We start from the raw sequence: 26,614 nt of genomic DNA on the forward strand, positions 1-26,614 counted from the left end.
AATCAAAATAAAATGATTTTATATTACTCATGAAATACTTACAATTTACAATGCAGGTAAGAATGAAAGTAGTGCTCTTACACTCATTGATGGTTCTTTTTCATTTATATGCAGGATCCACTGATGATAATACTCCCGAGCCCTGGATCTTTGACCTCAGCCGTGTATTTATTTCTTCATAGTATGAAAGAAGCAGGAAAAGGACCATTGGTTCCAAGAATACTTTTCAGTCAGTTATGTCAGAAGTAAGTGTACCAGAGAAATACATGTATTTATTTATTTCCTTAACGCATTCTGCAGACATCCAAAGCACTTCATATCCAACAAATTACTTTTTCTAAGTGTATTGTCTGTTACGGAAGGAATTGTAGCCACCCATTATGCATTAATATATTATGAGTTAATTTATTTTTAATTGTGCTTGATGAAGATGTATTGCTGGGACACTCAGAACCGCTTTAAAAGCACATTGGATGCAACAATGAATATGGACTCTGACATCAATCTAGCTTCAATGCTCCTGAAGTACCCTATCTCTAGCCAAGCTATTCCAGTACAAATGCTATATTAGCATATACCAGATAAAGTGAAAAGATTATTTTTTAAATTATAGTGAAGGTGGGGTTGGAGGACCCAAAACATATGTTCTGTTCACTGAAAGCAGGACAAATCCAATCTGGCCGATAATGGACTGTCAAAGTACTTTCAAACATTCGCAAAGTGATGAAAAATAACATCAATGGTGCTATCCAGTGGCACCTACTCAATAATAGTCTGCTGAATTTGGATTCCTCCAGAACTACTTGGCTGCTGACCCCATTACACCATTGTTCTAAATTGTACAAAAGAACTGAATTCCTGATATGAGTTGAGAGTTACTGCCCTTAACATTTGATCAAGTATGATATCAAGGATTCTTAATAATATTGAAGTTAATAGGAATTGGATTGGGATGATGGGAAAGGAAGGAAGAAAGAGGATGCTTGGGGGTGGGAACATTCTCACTAGGTGTAGTCATGTCAAGCACAAACAAAGGGTGGGGATGATTCCTGGAGGCCAACCGTCTCAGGACTAGGACATTGCAGCATAAATTCTTCGGCACAGTATCATAGGTCCAACCATCTTCAGTTGCTCCATCATTCAACTTTACTTCCACCATAAAGTCAGAATTGTGAATGTTTGTTGATTATTGTACAGTAGTTGGTTCCATTTCTAGCCCTTCCAACAATGAAGCTGACTGTGCTTGCATTCATTATGACAGGGACGACGTTCAGGCTTGAACTGATGCAAGACAAGTAACATTTGTACCACGCAAGTGCTCGGCAATGACTATCTCCAAAACAAGAGAGTCTAACCACCTCCACTTCACATTCAAAGGCATTTCTATCACTAAATCCTTACCATCAATGCCAGGTGTCACCATGACCAGAAACTTAACTAGAGCAGCCACGTTTGCTGCAATGATCTAGAAAACATAGACATAGAAAGGAGGAAGCCATTTGCCACTTCGGGTTTGCTCCGTCATTAATTATGATCACGGCAAGGGCAGCATGGTAGCACAATGGTTAGCACTGCTGCCTGTGGCGCTGAGGACCCGGGTTCGAATCCTGGCCTTGGGTCACTGTCCGGGATGTGGAATTTGCACATTCTCCCCATGTGTGTGTGGGTTTCACCCCCAGAACCCAAACGTTGTGCAGGTTAGGTGGAATGGCCATGCTAAATTGCCCCTTAATTGGAAGAAACAAATAATTGGGTACTCAAAATTTATTGGAAAAAAAATTATGATCATGGCTGATCATCCAACTCAATAGCCTAATCCCGCTTTCACAGAATCACAGAAAAATACAGTGTAGAAAAGGCCCATTCAGCCCATCGAGTATGCACTGCCTCATGAAAGGCACATGATCTGTCAATCCTAATCCCATTTGCCAGCACTTGGCCTATATCCTCAAAGGTTAAGAAGTGCCAAGTGCTCATCCAGGTACTTTTTAAAGGATGTGAAGCAACCTGCCTCTACCATCCTCCCAGGCAGTGTGTTCCAGACTGTCACCACCCTCTGGCTAAAAAAATTTTTCCTCAAATTCCCCCTGAACCTCTCGCCCCTCACCTTGAACTTGTGACCCCTCGTAACCAACCTTTCAACGAAGGGGAACAGCAGTTCCAATCCACCCTGCCCATGCCCCTTCATAATCATTACATCTCGATCAGGTCGCCCCTCAGTCTTCTCTGCTGCAGCAAAACCAACCCAAGCCTATGCAACCTCTCTTCATAACTTAGATGTTCCATCCCAGGCAACATCCTAGTGAAATGCCTCTGCACCCGTTCCAGTGCAATCGCATCCTTCCTATAATGTGGCGACCATAACTGCACACAGTACTCCAGCTGTGGCCTCACCAATGTTCTATATAACTCCAACATGACTTCCTTGCTTTTGTAATCTATGCCACGATTGATAAAGGCAAGAGTACCATATACCTTTTTCACCATCCTATTAACCTGCCCTTTTGCCTTCAGAGATTTATTTACAAAAACGCCAATGTCTCTTTGTTCCTCAGGACTTCCCAATGTGGTGCCATTCATTGAATATTTCCTTGTCAAATTGCTCCTTCCAAAGTGTAATACCTCACACTTCTCAGGATTAAATTCCATCTGCCACTTTTCTGCCCATTTGGCCATCCCGTTTATATGTTCCTGCAACCCAATACTCTCAGCCTCACTGTTAATCACCCGGCCTATCTTCGTGTCATCCACAAATTTACTGATCCTGTCCCCCCCCCACAGAGTCATCTAAGTCATTTTTTAAATGACAAAAATAGGGGACCCAGCTTTCCCCATATTCTTTGATCTAACTATATCTAACAGATTCTTGAAACAATGTTTTGGGCTCAACTACTTCCTGTGGTAACGAATTCTACAGGCTCACCAGTCTCTGGGTGAAGAAAGTTCTCATCTCTGTCCTAAATGGTCTGCACTGTATCCTCAGACTGTGATCCCTGGTTCTGGACACACCCACCATCAGGAACATCCTTCCTGCATCTACTCTGTCCAGTCCTGTTAGAATTTTATAGGTTTCTATGAAATCCCTCCCTCATTCTTCTGAATTCCAGCAAATACAATCCTAACTGATTCAATCTCTCCTCATACGTCAGTCCCGCCATCAGGAATCAGTCTGATAAACCTTCGCAGCACTCTGTCTATAGCTAGAACATCCTTCCTCAGATAAGGAGACCAAAACCTGCATGCTTACCTTCAGTGACAGGTGTACGAGGGCACCCAAGTTCTGTTACACATGCCCCTCTCCTAATTTATGGCTATTCAGATAATAGTCTGCTCTCAATTTTCCAACGTACTGGATAACCTCACATTTCTACAAATTACACAGCATCTGCTGTTCATTTGCCCAGTCGCTCAACTTGTAATAGTAGTAATAATAATAGCTTATTGTCACAAGTAGGTTTCAATGAAGTTACTATGTAAAGCCCCGAGTCGTCACATTCCGGCACCTGTTCGGGAAGGCTGATAGGGGAATTGAACCCGCTCTGCTGCCTCGTTCTGCATTACAATCCAGCTATTTAGCCCTCTGTGCTAAACCAGCCCCCAGTCCAAATCAGTCTTGAAGAATCTCCTCACCCTCCCACCCAACACAGTGTCAACTACAGTTTTGGAGATATTACATTTTGTTCCCTCATCTAAATCATTAATATATATTGTGAATAGCTGGGGTCCAAGCATCGATCCGCGAGAGTCACTGTCTGCCAAATTGAAAAAGACCTGTTAATTCCTACTCTTTGTTTCCTGTCTGCCAACCAGTTTTCTATCAATCTCAATATACAACCCCTAATCCCATGCGCTTTAATTTTAATACTAATCTCTTATGCGGGACTTTGTTAAAAGCCTTCTGAAATTCCAAATATACCACATTGTCAACTCTACGAGTTACATCCTCGAAGAATTCCAGTAGATTTGTTAAGCATGATTTTCCCCTTCTTAAATCCATGCTACCTCTGTCCAATATTGCCACCGTTTTCTAGGTGCTCATCTATAAAATCTTTGATAATGGATTCTGGAATTTTACCGACATCAGGCTTATTAGTCAAAAATTCCCTGTTTCTCTCTACCTCCCTTTTTAAATAGTGGAGTTACATTAGATACCTCCACTCTGCAGGAACTGTTCCAGAGTCTGTAGAATCCTGGAGGATGACCACCAATGCATCCACTATTTCTAGAACCACTTCCTTAAATCCTCTGGGATGTAGATTATCAGGCCCTGGAGATTTATCAGCCTTCGATCTCATCTAGGAAGATAGCTCACCACAACTTCCCAAAGGCAATTAGGGATGCTAATGCCAAAGGAATGAAAAAGAGTTAAACCCTCAGGATGTTCCGGAAACCCATACCTGCAGGCTTTTCATTCAAAATTAAACTCCGCCACATGGAATAAACCATAGAAGTAAGATTGGGCTCCTGAATCTCTTTCATTCACCTTTCATGTACAGATTAGTTTTTGCCATCATCTTGTAGGAGAACACCTTACAAGGGCAATCTCACTACGAATAACATGTAATATAGGTTTTCACTTATACATTTTAGACCTTGCTCTGAGCCTAACCTGAGTTAATTTCTCCATTGTCAGCAGCATATCTCCATCTTCCACATCAAAAGGAATTGCAAATATTAATTAGTTTCTGTTTTATAGTCATGTTTGCAGCTATCTACATCAGTTTTTTTTTATTCATTACTTTGCTTTGCTCACAAAAGTTTATTTTTGCACGTGATCATCAATGTGGGTTATATTGTCCATTTTATTTCACTCTGAAGTTCTGGGCATTAGTTCTCTTGGTACAGATTGAAGATGCCAATGGAGTCTTGAAAAGCAAAGCACAGAAGTTAATGGTTTCTTCGGCTTCAAAAATGTTCCATTAGTGCAAGAACATTTAAGTTTCAGTTTTCACTTTGCAGCTGCAGAAATATTGAATTGTGGTGGCATAATCAGAGTCAAATATTCTTGAATGTAACTCATTGCTTTTTGAGTCACAGCCTCTCTTAATATTCTCCCAGTTGGCTTCCCTATCTTTTTTCAACATCATTTTTTTTTCATAAATATTTTCATTCTCCTTTTTCACATTTTCATCATATTTAAAACAAATAATACCAATAACAACAAATACAATGGCAATCCCTTAGCCAACAATCCCCTCATCCCACCCACTCTCAAGAAGCTCCCAACATTTTGAATACAATACAAAAATGAAAAGAATCATCATTAATTTATACATTCCAAACCCCCCAAACCCCCTCCCTAATGTTTGATGTCATCCAATTTGTGAAAATGCATTATGAACAAGACCCATGAGTTGCAGAGCTCTTCCATCCTTCCTCTCAACTCGAACTTTACTTTCTCGAGTGTTAAGAACTCCAGCAGGTCCCCCGCCAGGCCGAGGCACAGGGTGGAGAAGCTGACCTCCACCCCAACAGAATCCACCTTTGGGCAATTGGCGAGGCAAAACATCGCTTCCAACTCCGGCCAATCTGATCCCCTGAATATGGCTTCTAGGGGACCTGATTCGAGTTTCACATGCATGACCCTTGAGATTACCCTAATAACCTCCCTCCAATACCGCTCCAGTTTTGGGCAGGACCAAAACATATGAACGTGATTTGCGGGGCCCCCCAAACACCCTCCACCCCCTCAAAAAGTCGGCTCATCCTCGCTCTTGTGAGGTGCACCGTATACACCACCTTCAACTATATCAGCCCCAACCTCGCTCACAAAGTTGAGGAATTCACCCTCCGAAGCACCTCACACTACAACCCCTCCTCCATGCCCTCCCCCAACTCTTCCTCCCACTGTGCCTTAATCCCGTCCAGTGATACCTTATCTTCTCCCAGAATAACCTCATAAATCGCCGACACCAACCCTTCTCCAATCCCCCCGCCATCAAATCTCTTCCAACAGTGGGGGACCGGTGCAATCGGAACGCTCTGTACCTCCTTCCTGGCAAAATTTCAGACCTGCACGTTTCTGAACATCTCCCCCTGCCCAACCCATAATTCTCCCCTAGCTCCTCCAATTTCGCAAACCGGCCTCCCAGGAACAAATCCTTTAATACCCTAACTCCCCTCTCCTCCCATTACCGAAAATTCCCATCCCACCTCCCAGGTTCAAATCTATGATTCCCTCAAATCGGCATTTCCCTTGACCCCCCAAACAACCTAAAGTGCTGGAGCAACTGCCTTTAGACCCTGAGCGTTGCCATTACCACCGGACTCCCTGAGTGTTTCCCTGGGGCCATCAGGAGCTGCGCTGTTGCAAATGCCGTCAACCCCCAGTCCCTGAAGAGACTCTCCTCCATTCTAACCCACTGGATGTCCCCCCCTCTCACACAGGCCCGCACCTTCTCAGCATTTGCCACCCAGTAATAGTACAGTAAATTTGGGAGACCCAACCCCCTGACTTTTCAATATCATTTTTAGGGGATGTGGGCTTCACTGGCAGGGCCAGCATTTGTTGCCCATTCCTAATCTCCCTCGAAAAGGTGATGCTGAGCTGCTGCCTTGAACCGCTGCAGTCCTTGTGATGTGGATACACCGACTGCTATTAGGGAGAGAGTTCCAGGATTTGACCCAGTGACTGTGAAGGAACAGCGATATATTTCCAAGTCAGGATGGATTTGCATTTGATTTATTGTCACGTGTACTGAGGTGCAGTGAAAAGTATTCTTCTGCATACAGTCCAGACAGATCGTTCCAGACATGAAAAAACATAGGACTGATATAAATACACCATGTAAATACATAGACACAGGATGCAGCATATGGTGGAAGTACTACTCAATAGAGATGTATGATAGAGAAGATGTGTTAAATGATTAGTTCAGTCCATAAGAGGGTCATTCAGGAGTCTGACTTCTGACTACAGTAGGGAAGAAGCTGTTTTTGAACCTGTTGGTGTGTGTTCTCAGACTTTTGTATCTCCTGCCCGTTGGAAGAGGTTGAAAGAGAGAATAACCCGGTGGGAGGTGTCTTTGATTATGCTGCCCGCTTTCCCAAGGCAGTGGGAGGTGTAGACAGAGGCAATGGATGGGAGGTGGTTTTGCGTGATGGACTGGGATGTCTTCACAGCTCTCTGTAGTTTCTTATCTTTTGGCCAAGCAGTATCCATACCAGGCTGTGATGCAGCCAGATAGGATGGTTTCTATGATGCACCTGTCAAAATTGATAAGAGTCAATGTGGACATGCCAAATTTCCTTAGTTTCCTGAGGGCATATTGGCGCTGCTGTGCTTTCTTGGTTGTACTGTCAACGTGGGTGGACCAGGACAGATTGTTGGTGATGTGCACACTGAGGAATATGAAACTCTCAACCATCACCACCTCTTAACCATTGATGCTAACAGGGGCGTGCATGATATTTTGTTTCCTGAAGTCAATAACCAGCTCCTTAGTTTTGCTGAAGTTGAGGGAGAGATTATTTTTTTATATAAATGTTTTTTATTGGGTTTTTGAACAAAGTGTATTTACCTTTATGTACACAGAATAAAATATATATTACATATATTTATATATATACATATATAGAAGAGAAGAACACACACAAACAAACCAAAAAAAATAAAAATAAAATAACTGTTAGGGTATTATGCTCAACAGCAGCAACTCTGCAATTGGCAATATTATTTTTAACACATAAGTTGGCATCTGTTTGTGGAGGGGAGGGGAACTGAGGAGGCACATAGACATTTGGGTGCCGGAGAAACAATTACAGAGAGCAATACACAAATGGATCTGGTGCTGGTGTTGTCACTGGATTTCGCTGCTGTTGTCGTCTCGCGTTCACCTCCGCTTCGGCCGTTGGTCCCGTCTTTCGCCCGGTTTTTCCTTGCTCCTTGTTCCTGTAGATGCCAAGCTTGTTATCGTTTCCCATGCCCTCCTTCCGGCTATCATTCCCCCGCCTCCCCTCCCCTCTCCCCCACCTCTCTGGTTCCCCTCTATTGTTCCCTGTCTCCTCACTCTTCTGCCCCCTTACCCCCTCCCCTTCTCCTGTGGTTCACCTTTCTTTTCTCCCCCCCCCCCCCCCCCCCCCCCGTTCCCCCAGTCTATCCCTCCCTCTCATGCCTTGGCTACTTTCCCCTGATTCCTGGCTACATGGCTATTCTTCTGCTTGTTTGTTGGCCACAAACAGGTCCCGGAACAATTGGGTGAATGGCTCCCACGTTCTGTGGAAGCCTTCGTCTGACCCTCGGATGGCGAATTTGATGTTCCCCATTTGGAGAGATTCTGAGAGGTCGGACAGCCAGTCTGCAGCTTTGGGTGGTGCTGCTGACCGCCAGCCAAACAGGATTCTACGGATGGCGATCAGGGAGGCAAGGGCGTCCGCCCTCCTCCCCAGGAATAGATCTGGCTGGTCTGATACCCCGAAGACCGCCACTTTCGGGCATGGCTCCACCCTCATCTCCACCACTTTGGACATTGCCTCAAAGAAGGCTGTCCAGTACCCTACAAGTCTGAGGCAAGACCAGAACATGTGGGTGTGGTTGGCCAGGCCTCTTTGGCACCGTTCACATCTATCCTCCACCTCCGGGAACAACTTACTCATACGAGTTCTTGTTAAGTGTGCTCTATGTACCACTTTTAGTTGCGTCAGGCTGAGCCTTGCGCACGTGGAGTTGATCCTATGCAGTGCTTCGCTCCAGAGTCCACACCCTATTTCAATCCCCAGGTCTTCCTCCCATTTCTTTCTTGCTGCGTCCAGTACGGTGTCGGCCCTTTCTACCAGTCGGTCGTACATGTCGCTACAGTTACCTTTATCTAGGCTGCTTGCATCCAGTAACTCTTCCAGTAATGTCTGTCGTGGCGGTTTTGGGTACGTCCTTGTCTCCTTTCGTAGGAAGTTTTTGAGTTGTAGGTACCTTAGCTCGTTCCCCCTGGCTAATTTGAATTTCTCTGTCAGTTTGTCCAGTGTTGCGATCCTGCCATCCGACTATAGGTCCCTGACTGTCAGTGTCCCTCCGTCCTGTCCCCACTTTTTAAAGGTAGCGTCAGTCAGCGCTGGTGTGAACCTATGATTGTTGCAGATGGGAGCTTTGTCCGACATTTTGGTCAGGCCAAAATGCTGCCGCAGTTGGTCCAGGATTGGAGGGTGGCTATCACCACCGGGCTTCTGGTGTGTTTTTTGGGTGGGGATGGGAGTGCTGCCGTGGCAAAGGCCTGGAGAGAGGTCTCCCTGCAGGAGGCCTCTTCCGCGCGCAGCCACTCGGCCTCTGGCTCCTTGATCCAACCCCTTATTTGCTCGGCCGTCACCGCCAATGGTAGAATTGTAGGTTTGGGAGGGCTAGCCCCCCCCCCCGGAATTTGTTTTTTGTAGGACCTCCTTTGGGATTCCAGTATTCTTCCCCCTCATACCAACGCCATGATTAGTTTGTCTAGTGCTTTGAAAAAGGCCTTGGGGATGTGAATCGGGATAGGTATAAGTAGGAAGAGGGCAGTACGTTCATTTTGATCGTGTGGACTCTCCCCACAAGGGAGAGTGGGTGTGTGTTCCATCTTTGCAGGTCCTTTTTTACTTCCTCTGTCAGACTGCTGAGATTCCATTTGTGGATCCCTTTCTAGTCATGAGCTATTTGGATCCCCAGGTAACAGAATTTGTGTTGGGCTTGTTTAAACGGCAGTCCTATTAGTGCTGCATCCCCTACTTCTGGGTGTACCAGGAAGATGTCGCTTTTGCTCATGTTGAGTTTTGTAGCCCGAGAAGGCGCCAAGCTCTTTCAGGAGCGCGATGATTCCGTCCATGCTTTGTAGGTCCGAAATGTAGAGAAGTAGGTCATCTGCATAGAGTGAGACTCTGTGCTCTCTGCCACCTCTTCGGATCCCCTTCCAGCTTTTTGCTGCTCTGAGAGCAATTGCTAATGGCGCGATCGCTAGAGCGAACAGCAGCGGAGACAGTGGGCATCCTTGTCTGGTGCCCCTGTGCAGCTGGAAGTATCGGGAGTTAGTGTTGTTGGTCTGTATGCTCGCCATGGGAGTGTTGTATTGGAATTTTACCCAGGTAGTGAACCCTGTTCCAAGCCCGAACCGCTCCATCTATCAGGTATTCCAATTCGACCCTGTCGAAGGACTTTTCTGTGTCTAGGGACACGATCATCTCTGGTATTCTCTCACCAGATAGGGTCATTATCACGTTCAGCAGGCGCCTGATATTCGAGGTTAGCTGTCTACCTTTGACAAAGCCCGTCTGGACCTCTGCAACCACCTCTGGTACGCAGTCTTCTCGCCTTTTGGCTAGGATTGTGGCCAGTATTTTGGCATCTGCGTTCAGCAGTGAGATGGGTCTGTATGACCCACATTCCGTTGGGTCTTTTTCTTTCTCAGCTATCAGCGAGATTGAGGCCTGTGCTAGCGTAGGTGGCAGTGTGCCCCTAGCTAACGAGTCTGTGAACATCTCCTGCAGGTGCGGGGCCAATGCTGTTGCAAATTTTTTGTAGAAGTTTGCTGGGAACCAGTCTGGTCCTGGCACCTTCCCCGCCTGCATGGAGCTAATGCTGTCCATGATCTCTCCCGGTGCCAGTGGTGCTTCCAGGCCCCGTTTTCTGCCCTCCCCCACGACTGGTATGTCAAGTCCATCAAGGAACCGTTCCATCCCGGACTCCCCCATTGGGGGCTCTGAGGTGTACAGCCCTTGGTAGAAGGCCTTGAAGATTTTGTTGATCTTTTCTGGTTCTGTTTTTAATGTGCCTCTGATTTGTGCAATTTCTCTGGTGGCTGCCTGCTTTCTCAGCTGGTGTGCCAACAGATGGCTGGCATTATCTCCGTGTTCGTATAGATGCCTGGCGGAGTTGGTGCACTGCTTTCCTGGTGGAGTGCAGATCAAAGTTCCTTTGCAGCTCTTTCCTCTACGCCAGGAGACCTACGGTCAGGGCCTCGGAGTATTTACGGTCTACCTTCAGTGTGCAGTCGACCAGCTTCTGCCTAGCCGCTCTTTCCTCCCTATCTCTTTGTGCTTTGAAAGTGATAATTTCCTCTCTTACTACGGCCTTTAGGGCTTCCCAGAACGTGGAGGGTGAGACCTCCCCGTTCTGGTTGTTCTGCATGTACTCTGCTATGGCCTGCGTATCTTTTTGTTGAAGGCCTTGTCAGCTAGTAGGGCAATGTCCAACCTCCATATGGGGCATTGGGCCCTGCCCGACTCCAGCCTCACGTCCATGTCGTGTGGAGCGTGATCGAATATCCCCCCAGGATTAGTTGGTGCGTCGCTATGTCGGGGATTTCTGCCATGGTCTTTTTGATGAAGCTCGTGTTGTCCCAGTTGTGCGCGTACACGTTAACTAGTACTACTGGTGCCCCATCCAGGGCCCCGCTGACCAAGACGTATTATCTCCCTGGGTCCGTAACTGTCTTTGTCGCCCTAAACATCGACCTCTTGCTGATCAGTATTGCTACCCCCGGCCCTCGTTCCACAGCAGGAATGGTAGGTCTGCCCCACCCAGCCCTTTCTTACCCGCAGTCGGTCCTGCTCTCTCAGGTGTGTCTCTTGGAGGAAGACTATAGGCCCGACGGCACGAACAGGGCCCGGGCACGACCTATTCTGGCCCCGCACGGCGCTGGAGCGGTTCACGCCGCTCCAGCCTCCTCACACGGTGCCAAATGGGCGCCGCACCATCCCACTCATGCGCAGTTGGGGCAGTTTATTTCTGCGCATGCGCAGTTGGGCCGCGCCATCCTGTGCATGCGCGGGGAACTTCTTGCGCGCACTGGCCCCTCACCAACATGGTGCCGGGATTCTGGGGACAGCCGAGGAAGGAAGTAGGCCCGGGGGGGGGGGGGGGGGGGGGAGAGAGAGAGAGAGAGAGAGAGGCCGGCCCGCCGATCGGTGGGACCCGATCGCGGGCCTGACCCCATCGGAGGCCCCGCCCCTCCCACAGGACGCGCTCCCAGCGTTCCCGCACAATTCCCGCCGGCAGCGACCAGGGGTGAACGGCGCTAGTGGGACTGTCATTTTTTCCGTCGGCCCATCCGGGCTGGAGAAACGGCGCTCACCGCTTACGGCGATTCTCCGAGCGGCCCGGCGCAATTCCCGCGGCGCTGGATTCTGGGGGGTGGGAGAATCGCATGCAGGTATCGGGGCAGCGTGGCGCAACCGACGCGACGCCCCGCCGAATCTCCCACCCGGCATGGGGGGGGGGGAATACCCCCCTATGTGTCGGCCTCCATATTTCTTAGGTGGGTAAGGACTCTGGATCTTTTCACTGGGCCGTTGAGTCCCCTTACATTCCAGGTGACTATCCTGGTGGGGGCGGCTGCCCCCTCGCTCCTGTGAGATTAATCATACTTACCTGGTGGACGCGCCCCTGCCCTCCGGGGTTTCCCTTTATTAGGGGGCCGTCCAGGATGGCCGCTGTCACTGCTCTCTCCATGTAGTCAGGTCCCTGGGCTCCAGGGTTTCCCTTTGTCCAGACACCTGACATGGCTGCCCACTGTGCGTCAGCCACGCGGGTAGTCCCCTGCACTCTGGAGTCTCCCTTTGCCCAGAGACTGTACTGGGTGGATGCTTACAGCGATTCCTTGTTCCAAGCACTTGGTTGTGGCACTTTGTAGTCCTATTGTTATTCCCTTTCTAGCCTTGTTTGTCCCTCCTTCCCTGTGACCCCCCCTCTCCTGTATACACCCCTCTTTTGTCCCTCTTTCCCTGTTCCTATCCCCTTCTGCTCTCCCGCCTCTGTTGAGTGCCCCCCCCCCCCTCTGCACATCCCCCCTGTTGGGGGCGCGCTGCGTCCCTGCTTTGTTGCATGCCTCCGGCGCTAGCTTTCCTGCTAGTGCGGTGACCCCCCTCTCGGGAGTTACTGTCTTGCTTCTCCCTCGCCCGACCTCTACCCACATCCTTTGGCAGGTAGGATCAAGGAAAACCCCAAGGCCGTTTACACATATGTGAGAAATATGAGAATGACTAGAGCGAGGGTAGGCCCGATCAAGGACAGTAGCGGGAGATTGTGTATTGAGTCTGAAGAGATAGGAGAGGTCTTGAACAAGTATTTTTCTTCAGTATTTACAAACGAGAGGGGCCATATTGTTGGAGAGGACAGTGTGAAACAGACTGATAAGCTCGAGGAGATACTTGTCAGGAAGGAAGATGTGTTGCGCGTTTTGAAAAACTTGAGGATAGACAAGTCCCCCGGGCCTGACGAGATATATCCAAGGATTCTATGGGAAGCAAGAAATGAAATTGCAGAGCCGTTGGCAATGATATTTTCGTCCTCGCTGTCAACAGGGGTGGTACCAGAGGATTGGAGAGTGGCGAATGTCGTGCCCCTGTTCAAAAAAGGGAATAGGGATAACCCTGGGAATTACAGGCCAGTTAGTCTTACTTCGGTGGTAGTCAAAGTAATGGAAAGGGTACTGAGGGATAGGATTTCTGAGCATCTGGAAAGACACTGCTTGATTAGGGATAGTCAGCACGGATTTGTGAGGGGTAGGTCTTGCCTCACAAGTCTTATTGACTTCTTTGAGGAGGTGACCAAGCATGTGGATGAAGGTAAAGCAGTGGATGTAGTGTACATGGATTTTAGTAAGGCATTTGATAAGGTTCCCCATTGTAGGCTTGTGCAGAAAGTAAGGAGGCATGGGATAGTGGGAAATTTGGCCAGTTGGATAACAAACTGGCTAACCGATAGAAGACAGAGAGTGGTGGTGGATGGCAAATATTCAGCCTGGAGCCCAGTTACCAGTGGCGTACCGCAGGGATCAGTTCTGGGTCCTCTGCTGTTTGTGATTTTCATTAACGACATGGATGAGGGAGTTGAAGGGTGGGTCAGTAAATTTGCAGATGATACGAAGATTGGTGGAGTTGTGGATAGTGTGGAGGGCTGTTGTCGGCTTCAAAGAGACATAAATAGAATGCAGAGCTGGGCTGAGAAGTGGCAGATGGAGTTTAAACCTGACAAGTGTGAGGTTGTCCATTTTGGAAGGACAAATATGAATGCGGAATACAGGGTTAACGGTAGGGTTCTTGGCAATGTGGAGGAGCAGAGAGATCTTGGGGTCTATGTTCATAGATCTTTGAAAGTTGCCACTCAAGTGGATAGAGCTGTGAAGAAGGCCTATGGTGTGCTAACGTTCATTAGCAGAGGGATTGAATTTAAGAGCCGTGAGGTGATGATGCAGCTGTACAAAACCTTGGTCAGGCCACATTTGGAGTACTGTGTGCAGTTCTGGTCGCCTCATTTTAGGAAGGATGTGGAAGCTTTGGAAAAGGTGCAAAGGAGATTTACCAGGATGTTGCCTGGAATGGAGAGTAGGTCATACGAGGAAAGGTTGAGGGTGCTAGGCCTTTTCTCATTAGAACGGAGAAGGATGAGGGGGCGACTTGATAGAGGTTTATAATATGATTAGGGGAATAGATAGAGTAGACAGTCAGAGACTTTTTCCCCGGGTGGAACACACCATTACAAGAGGCCATAAATTTAAGATAAATGGTGGAAGATGTAGAGGGGATGTCAGAGGTAGGTTCTTTACCCAGAGAGTAGTGGGGGCATGGAATGCACTGCCTGTGGGAGTAGTTGAGTCGGAAACGTTAGGGACCTTCCAAGCGGCTATTGGATAGGTACATGGATTAGGGTAGAATAATGGAGTGTAGGTTAACTTCTTAAGGGCAGCACGGTAGCATTGTGGATAGCACAATTGCTTCACAGCTCCAGGGTCCAAGTTCGATTTCGACTTGGGTCACTGTCTGTGTGGAGTCTGCACATCCTCCCCGTGACTGCGTGGGTTTCCTCTGGGTACTCCGGTTTCCTCCCACAGTCCAAAGATGTGCAGGTTGGGTGGATTGGCCATGAAAAATTGTCCAAAATGCTTTGATTAACCTAGGACAAAAGTTCGGCTCAACATCGTGGGCCGAAGGGCCTGTTCTGTGCTGTATTTCTCTATCTCTATCTTACCTTGCACTCCTTTCGCTTGCTCTCCCTTCTCCGCTACTCTCGTTCCCTTGTGCTGTGGCCTGGTCTCCCACCTGAAGCGGCCCCTCGGGTAGTGGTTTGGTTTTTGTTCAGGGTGCGCTTGCCGTTGCGGGGTGGGGGCGAGGGAGCCTGGGGTTGCCTCAACCCCCCTGTCGGCGTGCTGTTGCCCCTTGCCAGGGACCCTTATTTCTACCCGTGTTCCTCGACAAACTTGTTTCCCTTCGGGTGGGGGCTGTGAAGAAGTACTCTCTTTCCTGGTATATGACCCAGAGTTTCGCTAGGTACAGCATACCAAAACGCACGTTGCTCTTGTGAAGAGCTGCTTTTGCTCTATCGAATTCTGCCCGTCTCCTGGCTAGGTCTGCCCCAATGTCCTTGTAAACTCTAATGAGGTGTCCTTCCCATTTGCAGGTTCTATTTTGCCTGGCCCAGCGCAGGATTGTTTCCCTGCCTTGATACCGGTGCAGTTTAGCTATGACTGCCCTCTGTTGATCCCCTGCCTTGGACTTTGGGCACAGCGACTGGTGGCTTGGGGAAATTTTTCCTCCCCACTAAGTTGCCCAGCATCTCGGCCACGTATGCCGTGGGGTTTCTACCCTCGATCCCCTCTGGTAAGCCCACTATCCTTACATTTTGCCTTCACGAACGGTTTTCCTGATCGCCCACTCTGTCCTTCAGGCTCCCCTGCGTTGTGACCAGTCTCACCTCCACCTTCTCCAGGGCCGTGATCCGGTCACTCATGCCTGTCGTGGCTTTTTCCAGCTCCTCAATGGTCGCCTCTTGGGCTTCCAATTTCTCCTCTGCTCTGCCAAGGGCGAGCTGCACCCCCGCCAGGTCTTGGCTATTGCTGCCTGCACTGCGGCCTCCATATCTGCTCTGGCCTCTGCCTTGTTTTCCTGCTGATGTTCCTTCAGCGTCTTGGCAAAGGATGCCTTCCAGTTCCAGTTCCCCCCCTGGCCCAAGGGGAAAATGCTCCTGTCTGCCCAGTTCTTTATTTTGCGGCGAACTTTCCGTTCCGCCGCTTCGTGCACCGGTTGGCTCGTCTGAGCTGGCTCGCTCACGGACCCTTCTGCTTGTGGAGCCCTTTCTCCCTCTGCTTTGGCTCCCTTCTGGCATTTTTATTTTTCTCTCTTTCCATTTTTTCTCACCCCTTTTCTTTCCTCCTCCCTTCTCTCGTTTAACACTTTTTCTTTTTCCCCCCCTTAAATCCCTTTTTCAAAAAATGTAAAAAAAAAAGTTCTTTTTCTTTAAGAGTTTTCTTTCCAAAAAGTGTTTTTTAAAAAAAGGGGAAGTTCTTTTTTTTCTTTTTTTTTCCTCACCCACACACCGAGTCAGGACGGTCGAGAGAGAGAGAGAGGCTTCTGGTCGGGCCGGGAGCCCTCCATTGTTCCGCCGCCTGCCTCGTGGTCGCCGCCGGGGGGGGGGGGGGGGGGGGGGGGGGGGGGGGGTCGGTCCTTGCTGCTGGCTCCGTCTCTGCTTTGGTCCGGGCCACCACTTGCATACCCCGCATTCTCCTGCCATGAGGAGGAGGGGGTCGGTCCCTGCCGCTGGCTCAGTCCCTGCTTTAGTCCGGGCGCCGCTTGCATACCCCGTGTTCTCCTGCCATGCGGGGGAGGGGGTCGGTCCCTGCCGCTGGCTCAGTCCCCGCTTTAGTCCAGGCGCCGCTTGCATACCCCGCGTTCTCCTGCCATGCGGGTGGCGGGGCGGAGTCCGGCCTATTTGCGCGTTTGCCCCCCCCCCTGGGGAACAGGACGCGACTACCGGAGCTCTGTTGCCCGCGACCGCTCTCTTTCCCCTGCCGGAGGTCCAGCCAGAGTGCCGAGGGAGAGATTTGTGTCGTTATACTACGGCACTACGTTTTCTATCTCCCTCCTATCTGAGGGTGTGTCATCAGCAAATTTGTAGATGGAGTTAGAGCCAAATATTGCCATACAGTCAATGTGTGTTTAGGGAGTATGGCTGGGGGCTAAATATGCAGCTTTGTGGGGCTCGGATATTGAGGACTGTCATGGCGGAGGTGTTGTTTATCCTTCCTGATTGTGGTCTATGTGTAAGGAAGTCGAGGATCCAGTTGCACAGGGAGGAGCCAAGTCCTAGTTTTTGGAGTTTTGATATGAGCTTGAGTGGGATTAAGCTGTAGTCAATAAATATGAGTCTGACATAGGAGTCCTTGGTGTTGAGATGCTCCAAGGATGAGTACAGGGCAAGGGAGATGTAGACCGGTTGTGGCGGTATGTGAATAGCAGTGGATCAGACATTCTGGGAGTATGGAGTTGATGTGTCTCATGACCAACCTGAGAGCCTGGACTACTGCATGGAACCATGATGGAATTGCAATTACGGAGACATGGTAAAGGAGGACTAGAGTGGCAGCTTAACGTTTCAGGATATTGTTATTTTAGACGGGACGAAAGGGAACCAAAAGTGTTGGCGGAGTTGCATTGCTGATTTGGGAGCAGATCACAGCTGAGTTGACGGAGGACCCATTGGAGGGATCTTGGAGTGAGGTATTATGGGTATAGCTCAGGAATAAGAAGGGTGAAATACTCTACACCTCCCAACAGCCCGCAGGAGACAGAGGAACAGTTGTGTATTATGATCCTAAAAAGGTGTGAAAAAAGTAGGATAGCTGTGATGGGTGACATTAACTTCCCCATATTAACTGGGAATCCTTCACAGCCAGGGGCTCGGATGGAGTGCAATTTGTATGTTGACACTCCAACCTGCACGGCGGCCATACTTGTGGCTCCCCTAGACTTGTATTAGGGAATGAGCCAGGCCAGGTGATTGATGTTTCAGTGGGGGAGCATTTTGGGCTTAGCGACCATGTTTCCATAAGATTTAGAGTAGTCATGGATAAGGAAAGAGTGGCCCGCGGGTGAGGGTACTTAATTGGGCGAGGGACAATTACATCCAAATTAGACTGGAACTGGGGAATGTGGATTGGAAGCGGCTATTTGGGGGTAATCCACATCTGACATGTGGGAAATTTTTAAAAGGTCATTTGATTGAAGTGCAGGACACGGATGTCCTCGCAAAAAATGAAGGATAGAAATGGCAGGATTTGGGATCCACGGATGACGAGGGAAATTGTAAGCTTAGTCAAAAGGAAGCATACGATAGGTCTGGACATGTAAAAACTGACTAAGCGCTTGAGGAGTACAGTGAAAGTAGGAAGGAACTTAAACGTCGAATTGGGAGGGGTAAAAGGGACCATGAAATGTCTTTAGCAAAGGAGATTCCCAAGGCTTTTTATGCACATATTAGGAGCAAGAGAGTAGCAAGAGAAAGAGTGCGCCCACTCAAGGACAATGGAGGGAAGTTATGCATGGAACCACTGGAAGTGGGTGAAATCCTTAATGAGTACTTTGTAATTGTATTCACCAGGGCGAAGGACATGACGGATGCTGAGGTCAGGGATAGGTGTGTGATCGCTCTTGAGAACGTCAATACAGTAGTCCCCCGTTATAACGCGGGTGTTGGGTTCCAAGACAGCCACCCGCGTTTCATCCGAGCCGCGGATATCCACGATGGGGGTTTTAAATTTATTTTTAAAATCTATGCATGCGCTTCCCATTGTGAGTCTACGGGGGGCGGGGGGAGATGCGCATGCATAGATTTTTAAATAAATTTAAAACCCCCATCGTGGATCTAATTAAAACAAGCTCTCTGATTGCCACAGAATGAGGAGTTATTCCAGAGGGAAACCCACAGAAACTTACCAGGAACTCAGGTGGGTTTCACCAAACTGGAGGAAAGGATTGACTTTCAAAAATATGTTCTGACCGCCACCAGTTTAAAGAACCTGTCTGCTGTGCAGGGTTGAAGCAGCTGTAGCTCTGCACTATCCACTTCCGGACGCTGTGTGAGCTGCTCCTCTCTCACTGAATCTCCCTCCAATCAGCCGGCAGTGTCAACTTCAGCGGCCGGCTCACTTTGATCCGGAGAGGGAAGCTGACAGTTGGGGTCCATAGCCCCCCCCCCCCCCCCGCCGTATATCGCGAACCGCGGCATTGCAGAGCGCGGTATAACGGGGGACTACTGTATTCAAAGGAGGAAGTGTTGAGTATCCTAAATTGCATTAAGGTAGACAAGTCCACGGGGCCGGATGGGATCTATCCCAGGTTACTGCGGGAGGCAAGGGGAGAAATCGCTGGGCCTTAACAGATATCATCACATCCTCTTTGACCACAGGCGAGGTTTCAGAGGACTGGAGAACAGCCAATGTTGTTTCCTTGCTTAAGAAAGGAAGTGGGGATAATCCAGCATATTATATGCTGGTGAGCCTGACATTATTGGTGAGGAAGCTTTTGGAAAGATACGGAGGGACAGGATATATGCAGATTTGGAGGGAAATGCACTAGTTAGTGACAGGCAGCATGGTTTTGTACAGGGAAGGTCAAGTCTCACCAACTTGATTGAGTTTTTTGAAGAGGTGACAAAGAAAATTGATGAGGGAAGGACCGTGGATATAGTTTATATGGACTTCAGTAATGCGTTTGACAAGGCCCCACATGCCAGACTGATACAAATGGGCAGCCTGATACAAATGATACGATGGGCAGCACGGTAGCATGGTGGTTAGCATAAATGCTTCACAGCTCCAGGGTCCCAGGTTCGATTCCCGGCTGGGTCACTGTCTGTGCGGAGTCTGCACGTCCCCCCCATGTGTGCGTGGGTTTCCTCCGGGTGCTCCGGTTTCCTCCCACAGTCCAAAGATGTGCGGGTTAGGTGGATTGGCCATGCTAAATTGCCCGTAGTGTCCTAAAAAGTAAGGTTAAGGGGGGGGGGGGGTTGTTGGGTTACGGGTATAGGGTGGATACGTGGGTTTGAGTAGGGTGATCATGGCTCGGCACAACATCGAGGGCCGAAGGGCCTGTTCTGTGCTGTACTGTTCTATGTTCTATAAAAACTAAAATCACATGGGATTCACGGTGGGCTGGCTAGATGGATACAGAACTGGCTTGGTTATAGAAGACAGAGAGTAGCGGTGGAAAGGTGTTTTTCAGAATGGTGATCTATAGCTCGTGGTGTTCTGCAGGGATCAGTGCTGGGACCTCTGTTATATATATATATATATATATAAATGATCTGGAGGAAAATGTGGATCGTCTGATGAGTAAGTTTGTGGATGACACAATGATTAGCAGAGTTCCTGATGTGCCAAGGATTGTCAGAGGATACAACAGGATATAGATAGATTGAGGACTTAGGCACAGGAATGGCAGATGGAGTTTAATCCGGACAAATGCGAGGTAATGCATTTTGGAGGATCAAATCTAGGTATGAATTATACTGCAAATGGCAGAACCTTTAGGAACATTAACATACAGAAGGATCTGGGCGTGCAGGTCCCCAAAAGTGGCAACACGAGTGGCCAAGGTGATTAAGAAGGCGTATGGCATGCTTGCCTTCGTCAGCCGGGCATTGAGTACTGGAATTTGGAAATCATGTTGCAGCTGTATAAAATCTTGGTTAGGCCGCATTTGGAGTATTCCTTGCAGTTCTGGTTACCACATTATCAGAAGGACATGGAAGCTTTGGAGAGAGTACAAAGGAGATTCACCAGGAAAACCTGGTTTTGAGGGTGTTGGCTATGAGGAGAGGTTGAATAAACTAGGATTGTTTTCACTGGAAAAACGGAGGCTGAGAGGAGACCTGATAGAGGTCTCCAACATTATGAGAGGCATAGACAGATGGATAATCAGAGGTGAAAGGGGCACAGGGTGCAAGGGGCACAGGTTCAAGGTGAGAGGGGGAAAGATTAAAGGGGAAGTGTAGGATAAGCTTTTCACGCAGAGAGCAATGGGTGCCTGGAAAGCACTACCAGAGGATATGGTGGAAGCCGGCACATTAGTAATGCTTAAGAGGCATCTGGATGGGTGCGTCTGAGGCTGCAGGGGCAGTTGACAGTGGTTTGATGGTTTCCTGCTCAGAACGAGTTTAGAATGTATTGAGTTCATCGGGGTGGGGTGTGCTACTGCCAGAGATTTTACTCAGTTTTGCTTTGTAGCCCTTGTACTGTTTAAGCCTTGTATTGCCCCAACCAACGAAAAAGTGACTTTGAGGGGAACTTCCAAGTGGTGGTGTTCCCATGTATCTGCTGCCCTTGTCCTTTAGCTGGTAGTGGTTGTGAGTTTGGAAGATGCTGCATAAGGAGCCTCGGTGAGTTCCTGTAGTGCATCTTCTACATGGTACACACTGCTGCTACTCTGCGTTGGCGATGGAGGGAGTAAATGTTTGTGGAAGGTGTGCCAATCAAGCGGATTGTTTGTCCTGGATGGTGTCAAGCTTCTTGAGTATTGTTGGAGCTGCAGTCATTGAGGCAAGTGGAGAGTATTCCAAAACATTGCTGATTTGTGCCTTGTAGGTGGTGGACAGGTTTTGGGAGTCAGGAGCTGAGTTACCCGCCGCAGGATTCCAAGCTCTGACTTGCCCTTGTGGCTACAGTATTTGTATGGCTAGTGAAGTTCAGTTTGTGGTCAATGGTAACCCTGAGGATGTTGATGGTGGGGGATTCAGTGATGGCAATGACATTGAATGTCAAAGGGCGATGGTTTGACTCTCTCTTATTGGAGATGGTCATTGTCTGGCACTTCTGTGGCACAAAATGTTATTTGCTGCTTGTCAGCCCAAGCCTGGATATTGTCCACGTCTTGCTGCATTTGCACATTGAATACTTCAGTGTCTGAGGAGTGGCAAATGATGGTATTGAACTTTCTGCAATCATCAGCAATCATCCCCAGACCTGACCTTACGATGGAAGGAATGTTATTGATGAAGCAGTCGAAGATGGTTGGACCTCGGACACTAACCTGAGGAACTCCTGCATTGATATCTGGACAGAGATGACTGACCCCAACAACCACAACCATCTTCCTTTGTGCTACGTATGACTCCAGTGGGGTGTTTTCCCCCTGATTCCCATTGCATCTAGTTTTGCGATAGTTCCTTGATACCATACCATGCTGCCTTGATGTCAAGGGCAGTCACTCTCACCTCACCTCTGGAGTTCAACTATTTTGTCCATGTTTGAACCAAGGCTGTAATGAGGTCAGGAGCTGAGTGACCCTGGCGGAACCCAAACTGAGCATCAGTGAGCAGGTTATTGCTAAGTAAGTGTTGCCTGATAACACTGTTGATGACCCCTTCCATCATATTGCTGATGATGGAGAGTAGACTGATAGGGTGATAATTGGCCTAGTTGGATTTGTCCTGCTTTTTGTGTATAGTACACACCTGAGCAATTTTTCATATTGCTGGGAAGATGCCAGTGTTGTAGCTGTACTTAAACAGCTTGGCTAGAGGCGTGGAAAGTTCAGGAGCACATAGCCTTTTCAGTATCCACTGTCTTCAGTCGTTTCTTAATATCACGTGGGGTTAATCGAATTGGCTCTGTAATGCTGGGAACTTCTGGAGGAGACCAAGATGGGTTATCCAATTGGCACTTCTGGCTGAAGATTATTGCAAATGCTTCAACCTTGTCTTTTCCCAGGGAGCTGGGCTCCTCCATCATTAAGGATGGGATATTTGTGGAGCCTCCTCCTCCTGTGAGTTGTTTACTTGCCTACCATCATTTATGACTAGATGTGACAGGACTGCAGAGCTTCGATCTGATCTGTTGGTTGTGGGAATGTTTAGCTCTGTCTATCATGTGCTGCTTATGTTTGGCTTGCAAGTAATCCTGTGTTGTAGCTTCACCAGGTTGACACCTAATTTTTTGGTGTGCCTGGTGCTGCTCCTGTGTAGACCTGAAAATATTCACGCGCAGTCCTTTGAATGAGCAAAAAAGCAGTTATATCAGAGCTCTGGGAGAAAGGCCTTAGGCTCCACAGCCTTTGTCAGTGCACTTTCTCGCTTGAGCTCAGGTTCACATTGGGTTAATATACAGATTCAAGGGGAAGAATTAGTTGCATTCTCATTTACATACAATCAATCAACTCTATTCACGTCACAATTCATTACATGCAGTCAATCAATTTTCTTAGTATCCTAGTTTAGGCCACATATGATTAAAGTGGGTTGGTGTCAGACCAGCCCCTAACTTCATGCAGAAGTTACTCAAAACTAACATAAGGTTATGTCCCCTGCTTGCATCTGGAGACCTTGAGCTTTTAAGGATACATTGTGCTCATTGTCCTGTGAAGCTGTTATCAGCGGCTGTTAAAATACTCCTAGAAATACCCACGTCTGGTTCTCATCCAATGAGGTTTTTACAGTTTGTAACTTAACCCAGCTAATGATTGTTCAGCAATGTGGCTAGTTCAGCTAACAGCCATTTTGTGTCTTTAGTATTGCTATCTCAGCAAACAGCCATTTTGTGTCCCTTCTGATATTAATAATTTTTTAAGTTACAAAATCACAAGCATTGTGTATACGCTATCTATTCCTACAAATTGCCTCTTATACAGGCACCTAAGCCAATGAGTACCTTTAGTCTAAAAACCTTCTTTCTATTTTGCAACATAGTTAATTATCCGGTATACATTTTAAAAAGCAGAATTTTCCCACAACAATATAATGTGAAACACAGAATTTTCCCACAACAATTCCTCCTTTTGGTCCTGGAAGACGTTTACTGTATTACAGATGACCACAATAATTCAATATGAGGGCCGCAGGGTGTGTTCTGATACAGCCTTTGGGGCATACAGCCTCCCTGACTAACTCTGCTGTCTGTAATTAAATGATGTTATTCATACCAGTTTGCAAATAAGCTCATTTAACAGTCCCACACTCTCTGCCACCAACTTTCACTCTGAAGTAGTTCCTCTGTGTCTTTTTTTTTCACATGGATTTTTTTTATTGTTAACTGGTGGTAAAGCTTAACTGAGTTTCCTCCGGGTGCTCCGGTTTCCTCCCACAGTCCAAAGATGTGCGGGTTAGGTGGATTGGCCATGCTAAATTGCCCGTAGTGTAAGGTTAATGGGGGGATTGTTGGGTTACGGGTATACGGGTTACGTGGGTTTAAGTGGGGTGATCATTGTTCGGCACAACATCGAGGGCCGAAGGGCCTGTTCTGTGCTGTACTGTTCTATGTTCTATGTTCTATGATTGACCGATCTTTAGTCTTCGTTCCCTCAGAGTTTCTGCAAGATGTGGGACCATCTCTGGCTCTTTATAATCCTAACTCAAATGATTCTTGCTGGCCTATAGTGGGCCTAAGGGGAACAAAGGTTATAGCGATCGGAGTTTATGGTGGTGGAGACACATTATTTTCCTTTTCCGCCGTAAACGTAAAATGCTTGGGGGCAGGTGTAATCTCTAAGACACAACCATGCTTTCTGATTAACCCACAACTCTCCCTGTCCCACCAGGTGGGGGCATACTGTAATGTCCCCTTTCTGTTTACACCCCGTGAGGGAGATCCCTTATATTATTCCTGCGTACTGCAGAGGTCTTGGTGAGATAGTACCTGAAAGTACCTCCAGTGAGTTGTTTAATTGTCTACCACCATTTATGACTGGATGTGACAGGACTGCAGAGCTTCGATCTGATCTGTTGGTTGTGGGATTGCTTAGCTCTGTCCATCACTTGCTGCTTCTGTTTGGCATGCAAGTAATCCTGTGTTGTAGCTTCACCAGGTTGACACTTCATTTTTCGGTGCGCCTGGTGCTGCTCCTGGCATGTCTCCCTGCACTCTTCATTTAGCCAGGGTTAATTCCCTGGCTTGGTGGCAATGGTAGAGTGGGGGATATGCCGGGCCATGAGGTTACAGATTGTGGCTACGGGTTCAGCTGCTGCTGATGGCCTACTGCGCCTCACGGATGCCCAATCTTGAGTTGCTAGATCCATTCTGAGTCTATCCCGCTTAACACAATGGTAGAGCCACACAGCACGATGGATGGTTGGATCTCAGTATGGAGATAGGATTTGTCTCCACAAGGATGGTGCAGTGGTGACTCCTACCGATACTGTCCTGGACATGCACCTGCGGCAGGCAGGTTGGTGAGGATGAGGTTGAGTATGTTTTTCCCTCTTGTTGGTTCCCTAACCACATATCGTAGACCCAGTCTAGCAGTTAGGACTTGGCCAGTTGGTTCAGTAGTGGTGCTTGGTGATGGACATCGAAGTCCTTTATCCAGAATACATTCTGTGCCCTTGCCATCCTCGGTGTTTCCTCCAAGTGGTGTTCGACATGGCGTACTAATTCATCAGTTGAGGGTGGATGGTATGTGGTAATCAGCAGGAGGTTACCTTGCCCATGTTTGGCCTAAAGCCATGCGATTTCATGAGGCCCAGAGTCGATGTTGAAACTCCCAGGGCAACTCCCTCCCGACTGTGTGCCACTGTGCCATCACATCTGCCGATGGGAGAGGACATACCCAGGTATGGTGTCTAGAATGTTCTCCGTAAGGTACGATTCTGTGAGTATGATTATGTCAGGGTGTTGCTTGACTGGGCTGAACTATCTCTCCCAATTTTTGCACAAACCCCTTGATGTTAGCATGGAGGACTTTGCAGGGTCCACATGGCCTGGTTTGCCGTTGTCGTTGCCAGTGCTTAAGCCATTGCCAGGTGGTCCGTCCTTTCCTTTGTCTTTGTAGCGGTGAGGTAATGGTATTGCCAGGGCCGGCCCAAGGCACCGGCAACTCGGGCAGTCGCCCGGGGCGCCATGTGCTAGGGGGCGCCAGAGACTCGGGTCCCGCGCATGCGCAGTTGGGCCAGTGCCAACCAGCGCATGCGCGGTGGCCGCCCTCCCCTCGGGCGGCCCCCTCCGTCCGCCGCTCTCGGGCCCCCCCCCCCGCCTCCGCCTCGGGCTCGCCCCCCCCCCCCGCCTCCGCCTCGGGCTCGCCCCCCCCCCCCTGCCTCCGCCTCGGCCCCCCCGCCTCCGCCTCGGCCCCGCCCCGCCCCGCCCCCCCCCCCCCCCCCCCCCCGAAGGGCGCCGAAGTTCAGCTTGCCCGGGGCGCCAGCAACCCTAGGGCCGGCGCTGGGTATTGCCACTAGACTAGTAATCCATAGACCCTCTGTGGACCTGGGTTCAAATCCCATCACAGCAGATGGTCAAATTTTAATTTCAATAAAAATCTGGAATTAATTGTCTAATGGCCATGAAACTTTTGTCGATTTTTAGAAAAACCCATCTGGTTCACAAATGTCTTTTAGGGAAGGATCTCTGCCGTCCTTACCCAGTCTGGCCTACATGTGACTCCAGACCCACTGAAATGTGGTTGACTTTTCGCTGCTACTTAGTTCAGGGCAATTAGGGATGGGGAACAAATGCTGACTTTGCCAGCGATGCCGACATCCCATGAAAGAATGAAAAAAAAAGTTTATCATTGCAAATACCAGCACGTTGTTGTCCGATACCTAGTACCTCCTGTACCAGTCTAAGTAAATAAGATTGTCTTGCATTCCTTGAGTCAATTACAATTAATGTATTTGAAAAACATGAATCAGGATATGATGTTTTATGATTATCGGTAGGTAAATTTGTAAAATTACAAAATGAGTGTTCAGATATTTTGTTACTCAGATGCTCAGTTAAGTACCTTGGCTGTGTTCCCATATAAAGAAGTCTACGCATGTTAGCAAAGTACTAAGGTGGCATATGGACGCAGATTGAACAGAGCTTGCTTGCCCTGCAGGATTGCATGCTTCTTGGGGCAGAAAATGTCCACAGTGGCAAGCTGTAGGTGTGTTAATTGTTGCACGTTGTAATTCACTGTC

At 48.3% G+C, this 26,614-nt stretch overlaps 1 protein-coding gene across 6 annotated transcripts in view; it reads left to right on the forward strand.

The window, feature by feature from the left end:
- Positions 1–26,614, forward strand: part of usp45 (ubiquitin specific peptidase 45) — a 370,776-nt gene that overhangs the window by 172,474 nt on the left and 171,688 nt on the right. For all 6 annotated transcript variants that reach the window (XM_038799526.1, XM_038799531.1, XM_038799527.1 and 3 more), the window contains one exon: positions 115–245. In XM_038799526.1, coding sequence (XP_038655454.1) covers positions 115–245 — 131 coding nt within the window. The remainder of the gene's footprint in view (positions 1–114; positions 246–26,614) is intronic.

This window comes from Scyliorhinus canicula, chromosome 6, assembly GCF_902713615.1.
Source record: "Scyliorhinus canicula chromosome 6, sScyCan1.1, whole genome shotgun sequence".
NCBI lineage: Eukaryota > Metazoa > Chordata > Chondrichthyes > Carcharhiniformes > Scyliorhinidae > Scyliorhinus > Scyliorhinus canicula.